This window comes from Eutrigla gurnardus, assembly GCF_963514095.1.
Source record: "Eutrigla gurnardus genome assembly, chromosome: 11".
NCBI lineage: Eukaryota > Metazoa > Chordata > Actinopteri > Perciformes > Triglidae > Eutrigla > Eutrigla gurnardus.
In genome coordinates, this window is record NC_139925.1 from 10,436,729 (window position 1) to 10,453,234 (window position 16,506).

Below are 16,506 nucleotides of genomic sequence, written 5' to 3' on the forward strand. Positions count from 1 at the left end.
ATCTTTAAGAAGTAATAGAATAGTATCTTCACAAAATAGTCATAGTATATTATGTGACAAAACATGTCTATATAGAGCAATATTATGGAATGCCATTAAAAAGTAACAAGAAAGAAATTGTATTAAACAAATTATAGTATAAAGAAATAATAGTTTGGGAAAATTTCTCTTTGTTGAGAAAGTTTCTTTTTTTGGGGGGCAAATGTATCTTTTTGGAGGGAAAATTTCTTGTTACTTTTGGAAAGTTTCCCCTAAAGTTTCTCTTTCCTTTTTTGGGGAAAGTTCCCCCTGAAAGTTTCTCTTTTTTGGGGGGGAAAATGTCTTTTTTTAGGAGAAATTTCTCTTTTTAGGGGGGAAATTTACCCTGAAAGTTTCTCTTTTTTGGGAAAATTTCTTTTTTTGGGGGAGAATTTCTCTTTTAGTGGGAAAATTTACCCTGAAAGTTTCTCTTTCTGGGGGAAAATGTCTCTTTTTTGGGGAAGTTTCCCCTGAAAGTTTCTCTTTTTTAGGGGGAAAATGTCTCTTTTTTTAGGGGAAATTTCTCTTTTTAGGGGGAAAATTTACCCTGAAAGTTTCTCTTTTTTGGGAAAATGTCTCTTTTTTTAGGGGAAATTTCTCTTTTTAGGGGGAAAATTTACCCTGAAAGTTTCTCTTTTTTGGGAAAATGTCTTTTTTGGGGGGAGAATTTCTCTTTTAGTGGGAAAATTTACCCTGAAAGTTTCTCTTTCTGGGGGAAAATGTCTCTTTTTTGGGGAAGTTTCCCCTGAAAGTTTCTCTTTTTTAGGGGGAAAATGTCTCTTTTTTTAGGGGAAATTTCTCTTTTTAGGGGGAAAATTTACCCTGAAAGTTTCTCTTTTTTGGGAAAATGTCTCTTTTTTTAGGGGAAATTTCTCTTTTTAGGGGGAAAATTTACCCTGAAAGTTTCTCTTTTTTGGGAAAATGTCTTTTTTGGGGGGAGAATTTCTCTTTTAGTGGGAAAATTTACCCTGAAAGTTTCTCTTTTTTGGGGAAAATGTCTCTTTTTTGGGGAAGTTTCCCCTGAAACTTTCTCTTTTTTGGGAAAGTTCCCCCCTGAAAGTTTCTCTTTTTTTGGAAAAATGTCCCTTTTTGGAGGGAAAATTTACCTTGAAAGTTTCTAACTTTTGTGAAAGTTTCCCCTGAAGTTTCCTTTTTTGGGGGGTAAATGTCTTTTTTTTAGGGGGGAAATTTCTCTTTTTAGTGGGAAAATTTACCCTGAAAGTTTCTCTTTTATGGGAAAATGTCTCTTTTTTGGGGAAGTTTTCCCTGAAAGTTTCTCTTTTTTGGGGGAAAGTTCCCCCCTGAAAGTTTCTCTTTTTTTTTTAGAGAGAAAATGCCTCTTTTTTAGGGGGAAATTTACCCTGAAAGTTTCTCTTTTTTTGGGAAAAGTTCTCTTTTTTAGGGAAAGTTTCTATTTTTTAGGGGGAGCATTTCTCTTTTTAGTGGGCAAGTTTCTCTTTTTTGGGGAAGTTTCCCCTGAAAGTTTCTCTTTTTTGGGGGGGGAAATGTCTCTTTTTTTAGGGGAAATTTCTCTTTTTAGGGGGAAAATTTACCCTGAAAGTTTCTCTTTTTTGGGAAAATGTCTTTTTTGGGGGAAGAAGTTTCTCTTTTAGTGGGGAAATTTACCCTGAAAGTTTCTCTTTTTTTGGGAAAAGTTCTCTTTTTAGGGAAAGTTTCTATTTTTTAGGGGGAACATTTCTCTTTTTAGTGGGAAAGTTTCTCATTATTTTGAAAAAAGTTACTCATGTTGTGGAAAGGAGCCAGACAACTTTCTCGCTTTCATTTTCTTTATTGTTTAATTATTTACATTTTCCAGTTTCTCTGCCAACAGAGCTGACAGAAGATGGCACAGATCAACACATTAAATGGAGGAAAAAATGTCTTACAAAAACAATGTCTGCTGCAGATGAAAGCATGGGTTGTTACGCACACACATGCCTTGTTACACACACACACACATGGGATGTGTGTGTGCACACTGCAGAGAGCAAAGAAAGAACAGACTTCAAGTTATTTGTTAAAATTAGTCACATATAAACCCTCAGTCCCAGCAGCAGGCCTGCAGGTTAAAAAAAAGAAGACATATTAAGATACAAATCAGCCACCAGGTGAGCTTTGAAACATGATATTAAAACAAAGGGCTGAAAGGATGACAGAAAAGAGGAGCAGCTTGGACACAAGACTGCATGGTTATTTTACATTTGATTGACTGTAACATATGTTTAAGAGATAGGAGCTCTCCAAATGTGTTAATGACCTGTCTAGCGGCATGAGCCGATTGCAAGAGAGCAAACAGCTTCCTGAAGCACGCATTACAAAAAGAGACTTAGAAAAGGAATTTTTACGGTCATGACGAGCGTCGGGCAGTACAGTACTGAGATTAGTTGAACTGTGTGTGTACTCAGGTGAATATCGCCTCAGGCGCATGTGTGACTGTGCCCTGAGGGAGGAAGTGTAAAGTAATATTATTCATTTTTTAAAGAGTGAAAGATAAAAAAGTAACATCACACTTCCTGATTAACTTGCCCAACACTGGTCATGACAAAAAGATTACATTTTCTTCAAAAGCCGAGCCTTTGGTTGAGCAACAATTACACTTATGACATTCATATGATAGTCACTGATGAAATCCTTTTGTAACTGAAGCACTGAGATTCCTGCACATCACACTGGTCACGTAAAGGAACAGCAGCTTTGAGGTAAAACACTGCCTCTCGTAGCGTAGAAGTGTTTATCTTAAGAGGATTGTAATCGCTGTGGTGTTTACGTTACCAGGGAAAGTGATTGTACGTGTTTCTAAAGCACCAATAATTGTATGTGTGTGGAGGGGTGGGGGTTGGTTACTGAGATATCCTCTGCAATGTCTCTCTTCTCATTGGGAGAATGTCCCATCAGGCTATATGTCCATTGGCTATAACCACTAGTGCATATAATGAGCTTCTCACTCTTTAAAGCTGACTTATCCCTAACTTTGGCTTTACTTCTTCCTATTTAAAAAAAACGTCCTATCATTGACGGAGCCGGCAGTCATAGCCTGTTGTTGCCGTCTCGTTCAGCCTCCAGGTGAGTCGATCAAGACAAGCAGGTGCAGTGTTTAGAAGATGAGCTTTTTGGGAACCTCCCAGGTAAACTCCGGTCGACCAAAGTGGCCGTAAGAGGCTGTCTGCTGGTAGATCGGCCTTTTCAGGTTCAGTTCCCTAGAGGGGGATACAGAAGGAATGCAACATCAGACATGAGTGTGCACAAGACAGAATAATGCCTCTGTTGTTGTTGTCATTTTCACATCTGTGTAAGCAGTATGCAGATGTTTACCTGACAATAACTCCTGGCCGCAGATCGAAGTTCTTGTTGACAATCTGGAGCAGCTCTGACTCTGTTTTCTCGGAGGAACCGTAGGTGAACAAGGAGATGGACAGAGGTCGGGCCACGCCGATAGCATAAGACACCTGTTACACACACACACAGACAGACAGACAGGTCAGCACATTTAGGCTTCAAACAATGGTGACGGACACATAGCCGTAGCCCTCATGAGTCACGCTCACCTGAACCAGAACCCTCCTGCACAGTTTGGCTTTGACCAGAGACTTGGCCACCCAGCGAGCAGCGTATGCAGCGGAGCGGTCCACCTTTGAGAAGTCTTTGCCGGAGAAAGCTCCGCCACCATGAGCGCCCCACCCTCCGTATGTGTCTACAATGATCTTCCTGCCTGTCACACCGGCGTCACCCTGAAAAAGAAGGGGAAGATCAGCAAATGTCGTTGTTTTCTAGATGAAATGAACAGCTTGCGTGCGACGGTCACCTGAGGTCCTCCGATGACGAAGCGACCGCTGGGCTGGAGGTGGTAGATGGTATTGTCATCCAAATATTTAGCAGGAACCACAGCGTAGATCACCTGATAGAATCGATGCGACGTTAGAATCTCAATTACGTCAGCAATAACATGAGTCGGAGTCCAGTTAGTGTGTTTAAGAGGTTCTACCTTCTCCTTGAGGACCCTCTTCTGTTCCTCCAGAGAAATGCAGTCATCGTGCTGGACTGAGATCACGATGGTGTGGACTCTCTTGGGGATCACAGCTCCGTCCTTCTGGTCATAATGCACCGTCACCTGCGGGACACACAAGGAGTCAAAATATGTGTGTCTGCATTTGTAATGTACAGGTAACGGCAGATTAATACTTCTTTGGTGTAGTTAAAAATTAGCGAACAGTCCAATCTGTGATAAATCTTCAACTCTGTGTTTGTATACTTGGTGTGAAATCTGACCGATGATCTCTTGCCCGACGTTCTAACAACCTAAATATATGTATAACCTATAATTGACCTGGACACAAAGGCATTCGACACTTAATGTGTGTGGCTTACTGCCTCGAAATCAGTCAAAAGTCTATTATTTCTACACAGAGAGCTTTTTGTTGCATATTTGCAGTAGCCACTGCTGATCCGATTTTGTCTACCGGCACCATAATAAATCTCTTGGAAGACATCCAGAATAGAAACAATAAACGAATTCAAAGAAAGACTACTGCTGTGTTGTTTCTGTTTTGGGAGGGGAAAAAAAAGAAAAACCAAAGAAAAGTCTTGCTTGTATTGTACATAACCTCACCTGTGTTTTAGAGTCAGGGCGCAGCCAGGCGATGGTGCCGTTGCGTCTGAGCTCAGCCATCTTTGAGTTGAGTCTGTGGGCTAAGACGATGGTGAGAGGCATGCATTCCTCGGTCTCATCAGTGGCGTAGCCGAACATCAGACCCTGGAGACAGCCAGAGAGAGAGAGAGAGAGAGAGAGAGAGAGAGAGAGAGAGAGAGAGAGAGAGAGAGAGAGAGAGAGAGAGAGAGAGAGAGAGTCAGAACAGAAAGATATAACTGTACAATGACACAGATAATCATCAGAGGGACGAAGTAACGTTGGCTGAATCTGTAACAAAAAGGGAAGGAATCAGCTAGAGCCAGTTATATTGGTATGATATGATGTGTGATAAACAAACGTTAAAACTGGAGTAAAAATAGAAACAAAAACTAATGGATAAATCAATTAAAATTTTTATGAATTTGTTAAAAGTTATGTTTTGAGAAGAGATCTATCTGACATTTTTTTTGTCATATTACAGATTGAATTACACTTAAATTTCAGTGGTAAAATGTAGCTAAATACACTCACTCAAGTAATAAAGGCCAAGTTGAGTACAATTTTGCCACAAATATATTGTACTTTTCAGAAGTTAAAGTTACTATAATGAACATTTTTGTTGCAGAACTTTTGTTTTTCCTTCTTTCCAACTCTTGTATATCGTCTCTCAGATTTATGTTGTGATCAAGTGGAGTGGGCCCGACCCCTTAGTTGGCAGTCTGACCCCTTGGTTGGGAGTCTGACCCCTTGGTTGGGAGTCCGACCCCTTGGTTGGGAGTCCGACCCCTTGGTTGGGAGTCAGATCCCTTGGTTGGGAGTCAGATCCCTTGGTTGGGAGTCAGATCCCTTGGTTGGGAGTCCGACCCATTGGTTGGGAGTCCGATCCCTTGGTTGGGAGTCCGACCCCTTGGTTGGGAGTCAGATCCCTTGGTTGGGAGTCAGATCCCTTGGTTGGGAGTCCGACCCATTGGTTGGGAGTCCGATCCCTTGGTTGGGAGTCCGATCCCTTGGTTGGGAGTCTGACCCCTTGGTTGGGAGTCCGATCCCTTGGTTGGGAGTCTGACCCCTTGGTTGGGAGTCCGATCCCTTGGTTGGGAGTCCGACCCCTTGGTTGGGAGTCCAACCCATTGGTTGGGAATCCCTGGACTAAACTACCTGACTGTATATAAAGTAGTTAGCTCCACCTGAGCTACAGCAGTTGTTGCTCACAGGGGCCATTTAGAACATTTAGCTTTACTTTCCCTTAAGCAGAACTTTTATTTGCAATCGAGCATTTAGTTAAGTAAAGTATCTGAGTACTTCTTCCACCACTGCTGAATTGTCTCAGTTCTTTGACACTGTAGTATTGACTCGAATGAACTGTGATATTTGACTTATGTACTATCACCCGGCCCTCCAGTCAACATAAGCCAAAGGACACATTGTCCTATTGCAACACCATTACCTGGTCTCCGGCTCCAATGTCCTCCTCCTGTCTGTCCACGTGGACCCCCTGAGCAATGTCCGGACTCTGCTGCTCCAGAGCCACCAGCACGTTACACGTCTTATAGTCAAAACCTGCAGAGGGACAGTGAATGAAGGAGCGGAGCACATATTACTTCTGTTTTCCATAGCATACATGACATGCTAATAATGGGCTAATCATTAATGACAATAAAGAGGAAAGACTATGTAATTACCAAAGTAATAACCCGGTAATAGGTTGGTATTAACAATGAGCATATCTAGGTAATGTTAGACTGACGTTTATGTAAAAAGGGGGGAAATAAAAGGTTATAATCAGGAAAAACATATACAATACAATACAATATTTGGATTAAAAAAAATGGTAATATGGTGACATTAATGAACTAATAACCTGAAACTAACCCTCTTGATGAGAGTAGTGTAATAAATGTTATCTTTAATTTTTTTTAGAAAGGGGAAACTTTTTCAAGTCTTTGTTAATTTTAATAATTAAAAATAAAAGATAAGAAAAAAATATATGTTCCAGGTGGTGATGGGATTGTTGTTTGTTTGTTGGTCTTAACTTTATTGAGAAACATTTCTGAATATATCAATAAAATACAGGTACATATTTTACATTTCAAACTTCAAAGAAATGCCTTTTATGATTCATGGTCATCACACAGAAATAAGTGATTCCAGGTAACGTCACAAAATTAAACATATTTTTTAGTATTACCTTAAAAAAATAGGATGTTTGGGACATAAAGGAGGATGAATATAAATGTATTTTCTCACCTTTGTCAGAGTTGTCATATCCAATGTGTTTGATGGCCTCCCTCACCACCTTCTGGTAGTCCACGTTGGCCCGAGATGTGATCTCTCCACAGAGCAGGACCATGCCGGTCTTACACACCGTCTCTGTCGGGACAATCAACACATTACACATACTTTTAAACACCTGGTGAGACTAGAACGTCTTTGGACACACATCTACTCGTCTACCTGACATCAAATTCACAGGGTTGCTCTTCCTGAATGTTCATCTCGACACTCGGAGGTTATTATTGAAAAACAATAAAATAACAACAATCCAGATGAAGCAAATTCAGGTGAATGGGTTTGTTTAAATTCATCTATGTCAACACTGACTATATGTTGTCCTTCGGCTTACTTAGGTGATGATGAAAAGCAAGACATTAAGACGATGCTTCCATAAATTCAAAATAAAAACAACAACATTAACTCGATCTGAATTCTATTTTACTCACCACAGGCCACTTTGGCGTCCGGGTCCTGCTTCAGGTGAGCGTCCAGGACAGCATCACTGATCTGGTCACAAATCTTGTCTGTGGAGAGGCAGTGAGCATCATAGATAAAGTTTATATTCACAATAGACATAATGGGAAGTGAGACTTCTAGGCCTTTTTATTTGAAATTAGTAATTCCAACGTTTGAAGGACTAAAAAAACAACTTTTTATGGTTGTATTACTACTGTGGGTTTTTAAATAATTATAAGAAAGATTATGAGTTAATATTCCAAACAGGAATAGTGTTGGATCACAGTTGGATTTGAGTGCCGCAGCAGAGAGACAATGCTTCACAAACGACATCATTCATCTCTGTCGTCCTGCTGAACTAACGCAACACACAGGTTGCATCAGAAAGACATCTGGTAGCATCAAAACATCGTTTGAGCACTGAGTCTCAGATAGAGGCAATATAATTCATATTACATGTTTGTTTTTTAAAATTTTAATCAGATTGACTTTGCAGTGGGTTTATCGTCTGCGTAACGAAGTAGCTTTGATCCCCCAAAAAGCTGTGGGAGCAGCTTTGGCCTCGAGGTGTGTTAACAAATTAAAGCGTGTGTGCTAAAGCCTTCTACCAAGGCCACACACCTCTGTGAATGTTCAAACAGTGGACGGAAAGTCTTAACCCTTTCATTGTTGTCTTTGCCAGTAAGTTTTTTAATGCCTTATTAACTTATGCATCGATATTAAACAAGAAAGGGACTCAAATTTTATTCTTAATGTTGTTTTCTACAAATGTTTCCATCTGCTTTTCTTCACGGCACTGCAGTTATAATCTGGATTTAAGATGACACACAATGCTACTTTAAAAAATGGTGCCTTTTTAGATTATGATTACCGTGTGTGTTTGTTTTTCTTTTCTTTTCTTTTCACTGGGAGCCAGGTCTTACACTTTTGTGAAATTCTGCTGTTTTATGAATGCCGTTAGTTTTTTTAAGACCTAAAAAACGTTAAATCATGTCTACTTTGTGATCTACAATGTGAGATATGATATTGATCTACAATAAAGATGTACTTGCCATGTTTCAAACTTTTTCTTTGAAAATAAATAATTTTTCAAATCAGTGTAATTTATTCGATGACACTGGTTTTTACATGATATTGGGGGCTCGCGGTCACGTTCCGTCATTATCTGTGAAGCTGCCCGACTAGTTGACTCTGCTGACTTGCCTGATTATCGATTCAGGAGCGGGGACTTGGTAACATATTTACAAGATGCCTAACATATTGACATGGTGAGGTGGGTGGGCAGATGACGTCTTTCAGCATTAGGTTTTATGTTCTCTGATGTGCATCGATCACCTGGGTAACATGAAAAATGGTTTATAACACACTATAATGTAATTGTAAGAAGCTATCATAACATTTTTTAATAATTTAATTAATAACAGTATTTTGTAATAACATTTTTGTTAATCACTTCTCCTATGAAGATATTTTTATATTATAACAATAATGCCATTAATAATATGCCAGCCACCTCTCATGCGTTCCTTTATTAAAGTTGTTGAAATGTATACATATCTATATATTGCCAATAAAATGCTTAATAGGGGGACTTAAGTAAAGTATTACCAACGTGGGATTGTTAGTTACTGGACTTGAATGACAAACAGAGATCCACAGAGAACCTTTAATGTGTCACTTTAAGTAGGTTAAGTCTGTACAACGTCGTTTAAATGCATTATGGCTTGACATCTCTCATCCCCAACATGCCAGTTGGATCCCAGCATAGAATTCACATGATACTTTCCCTTTAGAGTGTAACCTTAAACCAGTGTGTCACACACATTCACCTCCTGCTGCCCATAAGTGAGAGTGAGGGCCGTAAACACATGTTGCTGTGAATGGAATACCGACCATGCATGGAGAGTAAATACTGTGCAGCTATTTTGGACACGTAGTCCAACTGGCATAGCTTATTCATGTGTTTGTAAATATTTAGTAGAAATATGAAATTCATATGCATCTGTGTAGATATTGAAATAAAGATGAGGTTTTAAAACTGGATGTTTTGGATTTTTTTTTTTTTTTTTTTTTTGACAAGTTGATTGGAGACTCACCTGGATGTCCCTCTCCTACGGACTCCGACGTGAACATGAAAGAGCCCTCGTCCAGCAAGTCACCCATTTTTTTTCTTCTACAGGGCCAGGTACTCAACAAGATTCTCAGGGGGGAAAGTTTCCTCAATTCCCTTCAACAAGCAGTCCAGAGAGAGAGAGAGAGAGAGAGATCTGAGTGCTGCTTTATATTCCTGCTGGTTCTCTTTGAGGGAGAAATGAAGGAGAGGCCGACAGCCCAACAGCCAATGCAAAGTCTATCCTACAAAACTCCACGTCTGTGTGCACATGGCTCAATATATATGGCTAAGAGAACACACGCGCACACACACACTCTGTCACACACACACACACACACACACACACACACACACACACACACACACACACACACACACACTTTGTCATGTGAATCGATGGGACAGTCCATTCCAGGGGGGAGTCGATGATGGGAGGGCATTTACAGCTTGTGGAAAGTGCTCGTTAACCCCTTGTATACAGTATGATGCGTGAGTGTGTGTTTACAGGTGTTACCTGCGTTGACAGCTCTGCTTTAATGTGACAGTCTTGTTGGGTGGGAGTCGGCGACATCTTGATTAGGGGGTTCCCCTCTCCCCCCTTCATGCCAGTGGGACAGCTCCGTCCACTGGGACTCAGTTTGGGGCAGCCTATGGACAGGCAGGGGGAGAGAAAGGTGGTTGTTGTCAACTGCAAAAATGATGCAATTACTCATCTTTACATCATGTTGTAAGCGAAAAAAAACAAAACACGTTTGTTTAATGAGGAATTCAATTAGGAAGGATCAAAAAACATATGAGCTGCAACAATAAGTCGACTGAAAGAATATTAATCTACAACTACATTTTATTTAAGTAAAAGTACAGTAGGACATTAAGTAAAATGTCCTTAATACTGATGGCAGAGGAAGTACTGAGATAATTCACTCAAAAGTAGAAATACTGCAATCAAATACCATTTTCAAGTAAAAATCCAGCATTCAAAATCATAGTGAAGTAAAAGTACAAAGGTTTTATCAGCAAAATGTACTTTAAGTGTCATATAAGGATCATATATATTAGTTTATTGTGTAAGGATTCAAGGATAATTTATCGTCATTGTGCAATATAATCTCGTCCATTGATGCTACACAAAAAAACATGACAAACATTCCTGTACTGATGCAATAATCCTGTACTGATGCAAGCAGCTGTCTAATGTTATCGGGTAGAGGTGTTGTTTAATTGTTAGAAATGCATCACATTTTAAAAACGTATCAACCAAATGATCAACTATGGAGGTCAAATAAATGTGATGAAGTAAAAAGAACAAAATGTTCCTCTGAAATGTAGTGGAGTACAAGTTCAAAGTAGCATTAAAGTATTTCAAATGTGTACTTCAGTAGAGTACCACATAATTAGTTCTTTTCCATCACTGCCGATAATTTCATTTGGAGCACCTGTTGTCTAAATGCTCTTTTCCATCCAAGTCTGAGCCCGAGGCTCCTGGCTTTGTATCCAACCGCAGAAAAATATCGAGCCATTTCCTGAGAGAAGATCAAATAATAAAGATGTGCCTCTTAGATATCTTGTCATATCTCCTTTTTAAGATGACTCAGTGTTCCTGTGTTGTTGGAGAGTATAAGGGACTGTAAAGGACTGTTTGTGCAAGATTTGCTCACAGACTCACTGTATGTGCATGCACAAACATACACCTGGAGAAACAATGGGACCGTAAACTGCACACAGACACCGACTCTGTACCTTTTCACGTGGTATACGAGCCCTGCAGACAGTGAGAGATAAACAAATCTCTCTTCATTGTAGCGTAAACACAGCACCAAGGGACAAACCCTTTCTCTCCATCTGTCTCTCATTTCAACTGGTGTTAGGTTGCTTTATGATGAAATGAAAGGGAAATGTTTCCTGTACCACTTTAAGCCTCATTAAATGACATTTATGTAAATAAGCACATTCCACATTAACCATAAAGTGCAAATATGGATTTTCAGATGCCATGAGTGAATATAAAAACAGCAGACATACAGACTTTCTGGCTGAAAAGCAGGCCTACATGCACACAGGACATTATAACGTCGCACACATTATGCAGTAATTCAACGTTAAAGAGGAATAGAAACAGTTGTGTTACAATACAAATAAATGGCTCTTAGGTAAGGAGCAAGCTGACCTAATCTTACACAGGAGAATATAAAAGGTGCTGAGGGGGAAATCCCCACAAACCAGATACCAGATCAATAGATTACAACAAAGTTAGTTAGCAGGCAAGCCGACAAGTGAAAATAGGGAGGTAAAATATATATAAACATTAGAAATAATGGCCTCAAATGAATGGTTAAACAGGTGGAGTGTAAAGAGTACCTGCACCCTTAAATGTGTTTTTAAGCTATAACATATGATATGATATAACTGTACTGAAACGCATCATTGTTAAAAAAACTAAATAAATACGTATAAAATATACGTATGACTGAGGATATGAATCATGGAGAAGGGGTGGGATTAAATATACTTGAACTTCCCACTCCTTTTCGGTCAACAAAATATTTTTTTTCCCATATATCTCTATACCTTCTAGTCGTGTAATATTTTGTTTTATGTATGACACGTTCTGTATTAATTTTGACATGTTTGAAATAAAAAAAATCTAAAAATCTAAATCTAAAATCAGTGTCTATCAATTTTACTTTGCTGTGTAACCACTGGTTAGCGTTATTATCAAATGCAATGCTTTCCCATGCTGTGACAAGAGTGTGTAGATGAAGAATTAAGTTGTTTAATTTTGTGTCATTTATCGGCTGCCTAGCTAACTAACTTGCTAATGCCACCATGTTTTCATGCTACAGAGGTTGCAAAAAATGAGCGGAACAGCAGTACTGGGTGCTCCCCACTGCTAGGAGACTACTTTGTCAGGGTGGAGAGCGGATGGTCGCTAAACAGTAAATTTCATCAAATTGAGTGGCCTGTATAGCTATTTACCCAGATGTCTTGTTTGTTGATGCTGCATCAAAAGTTATGTCATACGGAAGTGGGCGTGGTTTCATCTCTAGCTTTTTTCAAACTTACGCAGTGGACGGACTTCGACTCAATCTGAGGTAACGTTATACTTAAATGGATAAACAGTTTAAAATAATTAACAAACACTATCGAAAAGTAAACTGTGGAAATAATTAGCTAAAAAACAGGGTCCACATTCACATATAAGAAGAAAAAACAACTTTCTTGAACCATTTATTCTGGTAGCATTGTGGAGTTCCTACAGTGTTGTCTGTCTGGTGGCCCTTGAAGGGGCCCTCTGACCTTGGTTTCTGTTTTGGTGGACTTTGGTCCTTTAGGTTATTTTTTTTAACACTCAGAGATTTGTTTTTGTTCAAAAGGGCTACATTGTATAATGAATGTTAGAATGGTTTGATATAAGATGGATAATAAAGATGGACAAATACAACTGGGTATTACCTTGTTTTTTTTGTAATAATAATAATAATGCATTAGCAAGCAAGACTATATATATATATATATATATATATATATATATATATATATATATATATATATATATATATATTGCTGATAAATTGATAAATTTACTTGAGTCATGTGTTGCAGCTGCAAGCTCCTTCGTTTATTTTGTGGTACAGAATCAATTCAGTCAATCAGGGTTTTGTCAGTATCAAGGTGTTTTGACTTCCCCAGTGCTGTAACAGTCTAGATGCTCAAAACCTGCTTACGTAGTACGAAGTCTACAAAGAGACAGAGGTCAGAGGTCAGGGACAGTTAAATAAGGCAAACATGAACTACTTTAAAGGAGAGAAGACATTGACCTGTCTGGTGGCACGGTATTTGAGACCCCTGGATGGTCCACCTCTGTTTATTTTGGCCTGGATTAAAAACACTCAAGACACCACGCTTGTCAAGCAAACACCCGTGAAACTCACTCCTCTCCGAGTTTGTGTTGTTTGCCTCGAAACATTCGTTAATGACTGACCAGTAAACCGAGCTTTTTTGAACTCTAACAAGATCGCTCTGGTTATGCTGGAAGATAACTGCTATCAGAGCTTTGATAACATGTGAGCATGAAGAGGGTGAATGTGTGTTGGATAATTAGGAAAATACTACAGATAATACTGTGACCCTCAAAGTGTAACTTATTTACTTTGTCTATGTTCTACATGAGGTCAACGCATTGAAACAGTGACTTATAAGGGCTTAAACATCTGCATGGAGGTCAGCTTCTCTTTTTTTTCTTTTTAGATATAAGGTTATTAGATATGTAAGTCAGTGTGAAAATCCTCCTGAACCTTCATCCACAGATCTGTCGGGCCCCTCGGAGGATGAAGTGCAACATGATAAAGGCCTGATGACCTTAGTGTTGCTGGGGGTGGGAGGGGTGGGGGGGCATCCAGCGACTATGTCAAAGGGCTTGAATTTAACACACAGTTCATGCTGACACGTTATTGACGTGCATCTGAATTAAAATAAAAAGCAAACACAAGTTGTGCATTAATCATAGAAATTCTAAACTTCTATAATTACATGTCTCCGTCTGTCTGATTGGCTCCATGAAACGGGTGTGTCACATTGACCCGTTACTCTCCCTTTGCATTTCAATTTCAATGCAGGGGTCAGGGTTTTGGGTTTTGAGAGTCAGTCAGACTCAAACTTGCCAGAACAGGATGAGATAAATGAACCCTGGTAGCGTGGGGGGCCGTTAGCAGCTGTTTGTCTTTCCCGAGGCTCAAGGACACAGTTCGCCTCTGCAGGTCTGTCCACTGAGCACGTCTGGTTACCAACCAGTTTCATCTGGATGGCAGTCACAGACGGCAGGATAAGTTGGATCCTGCCAGTCAGGAACTGTTATTGCACAATTGAGAGATTGTGTACGACGTATTACATAAGGAATAACATATCCATAAACAGCAGATAATCCACACTGTCCATCACCATAATTAGTTAACTATATGATTATGGAGGCTTTTATCACTGTTGTTCTGGGTTTTTACTAGTTTAGCTGACTCTCAGTGTAAGGGGTCATTTCTGTCTTTATTTGCTTTTATCAGGTTTCATGGCCTAAAAAACTTTTTACAGAATAATCAGGTGGAATAGAAATGTTGTTTAAGAAATTGAAATCTGTTTGTGCCATCAAATGATATTCAAAAGCAGATTTCTCTTCTCAAATGAACTTGGACAGCAATTACTATGTGCACTCGCTGTCCTCCCTTCACTGCTGACCATTTTGCTCTTCGATTGGCTTCACCAATCAGAATTTGACGTGTCAACCAATGCCTACGAGTGAGAACGACCCACAGGAGGTGGGGTGCAAATGCTCCGCTGTGATTGGCTGTTGGTCCTGCACACTCCCCACTAGAGCAGCATTGGTCCAGGGAGAGACGGTCTTGTATTTGTGTGTGTGTGTGTGTGTTTGTGCTTTTGAGATGAGAACACCAGCAGCAAAACAGTCTAATCATACAAACCTGAGACCTCAGTTGACCCTTACATATGTTTCCTGGGTTGTTATGTATGAAATGTTTATGTGACATTTGCATATTTCTACCACAAAAGATCTCATTGTGTGATTATTTACAACCGTCACCCACACAATCCAGTGGCTTTCCATTATGATTCATAGCAGATGACGTGAAATGGTCCAGTCAGACTGGTCGGCCAGAGGGAGCGGAGCAGCTGGGCTCGTGGAGTGTCATCCTATCTGGTCTCTATTCCCGCCCTCAGCACATTCCTCTGAGTAGCTGCCACCAATGAGTGAAATATTACCACAATGCTATTCTAGAAATTCACTTTTATCACAGACACACACACACACACACACACACACACACACACACACACACACACACACACACACACACACACACACACACACACTTTACTATAAGGCTACTGGGATGAACCCCGTTTTTATCAATGGCTCCTCTTATAAAGCTGCCAACGCTGGTGCTGGTTGTAAAAGGGGTCATAAAATAGACACAGGATCCTTTTGAAGATGGACACGCTACATGTACTTAAGTCAGCAACTATTTTGATGATTAATCAATAATTTAGCCATAATTAAATCAGATAAACAAACAAAATGCAGGTCCCTGCCTCTGTGAGGATTTGTGGCCGAAACCTTGTCCTGTGTGATATTAAAGCAAATATCTTTGGGTTTTATAAGACAACCAATTTGAAGATGTCACTTTGGGCCAATTTTTTGACAATCTAGAGAGAAAATAAATAAGTGCTTAATTGAGAAAATAATTGTAACAATAGTTGCAGCCCCGAATTCAGCCACTGAGCAGCCGGTGTGCCATGTGTGTAACGTGTAGGAAGATATCAGTTCCTTTAATTCCTCACTTATCGGGACAAATTTTATGAATGGACCAACAATGAAAATAATCAGACTCGTGAATAAGAGTTGTTCTCTCCCCCTCCTATCGGGAGAAGACTTTGTGAAACAGAGTCATTTAAAACCCCACAGGAAGAAACTCAACAGGCCTTCTTTCTCCTCGCTGGATGGGAACCGTGCAGGACGGGGTCAGGACGGGGTCATCGGCCCGGAAGACATTAAGACTTGGTCAAACACTGTTCAGGGTTTGGATTAACTCTTCTTCGAGACAAGAACCTTGGAGTGAAAAGATAAAACCTTATCTCGGCCTCCCTATTATTTCCCAGGCCATGGCTTACATTTATAAGTGTGTATTATGATGTTTCTTCTTTGTCATAAGTCAGGGTGAAGACCCCTTCCTTCCCTCTTGGAGTCATTAACTAACGCCTTGGTCTGTCGGCTGAGATTTACGTTCAACATTAGTTTAAAACCATCAGTAATAATCATTAAGGAATTATAAGCATACTGGTGAACTTCCCGTCTTTCTACGACGAAGAACAGAGAAGTTACCAAAGCGCTAAAATTAACATCGTCATTGTGATGGACCAATACTGCACTCATGCAGTCAGAAGTAAAGTATGTTTGCTCATTAATCTGCCCGCATCACAGAGGACAAAATGCTGATTAAGTTACCAAACTTGTTTG

The 16,506-nt window shown here is 39.8% G+C and overlaps 2 protein-coding genes across 3 annotated transcripts in view; both read right to left on the bottom strand.

Moving 5' to 3' along the window:
• The window catches only part of sfxn3 (sideroflexin 3), a 234,876-nt gene that overhangs the window by 200,448 nt on the left and 17,922 nt on the right, over window positions 1-16,506 (bottom strand). The window lies entirely within an intron of this gene.
• Window positions 1,798-9,781, bottom strand: mat1a (methionine adenosyltransferase 1A; the record flags this gene model as incomplete). 2 transcript variants are annotated; one of them, XM_084020678.1, is made up of 10 exons in its annotated part: window positions 9,469-9,776; window positions 7,363-7,440; window positions 6,890-7,012; window positions 6,090-6,202; window positions 4,625-4,768; window positions 4,001-4,126; window positions 3,821-3,913; window positions 3,564-3,746; window positions 3,331-3,464; window positions 1,798-3,215 (listed from the first exon to the last, which is right to left on the bottom strand). In XM_084020678.1, exons 1-10 carry the CDS (start codon window positions 9,533-9,535, stop codon window positions 3,113-3,115), a joined length of 1,164 nt encoding a protein of 387 aa, XP_083876804.1. In that variant the 5' UTR covers window positions 9,536-9,776. The 2 variants fall into 2 exon arrangements, with proteins under 2 accessions (XP_083876804.1, XP_083876805.1); XM_084020679.1 differs by lacking the exon at window positions 1,798-3,215 and having other exon boundaries at window positions 3,327-3,464; window positions 9,469-9,781.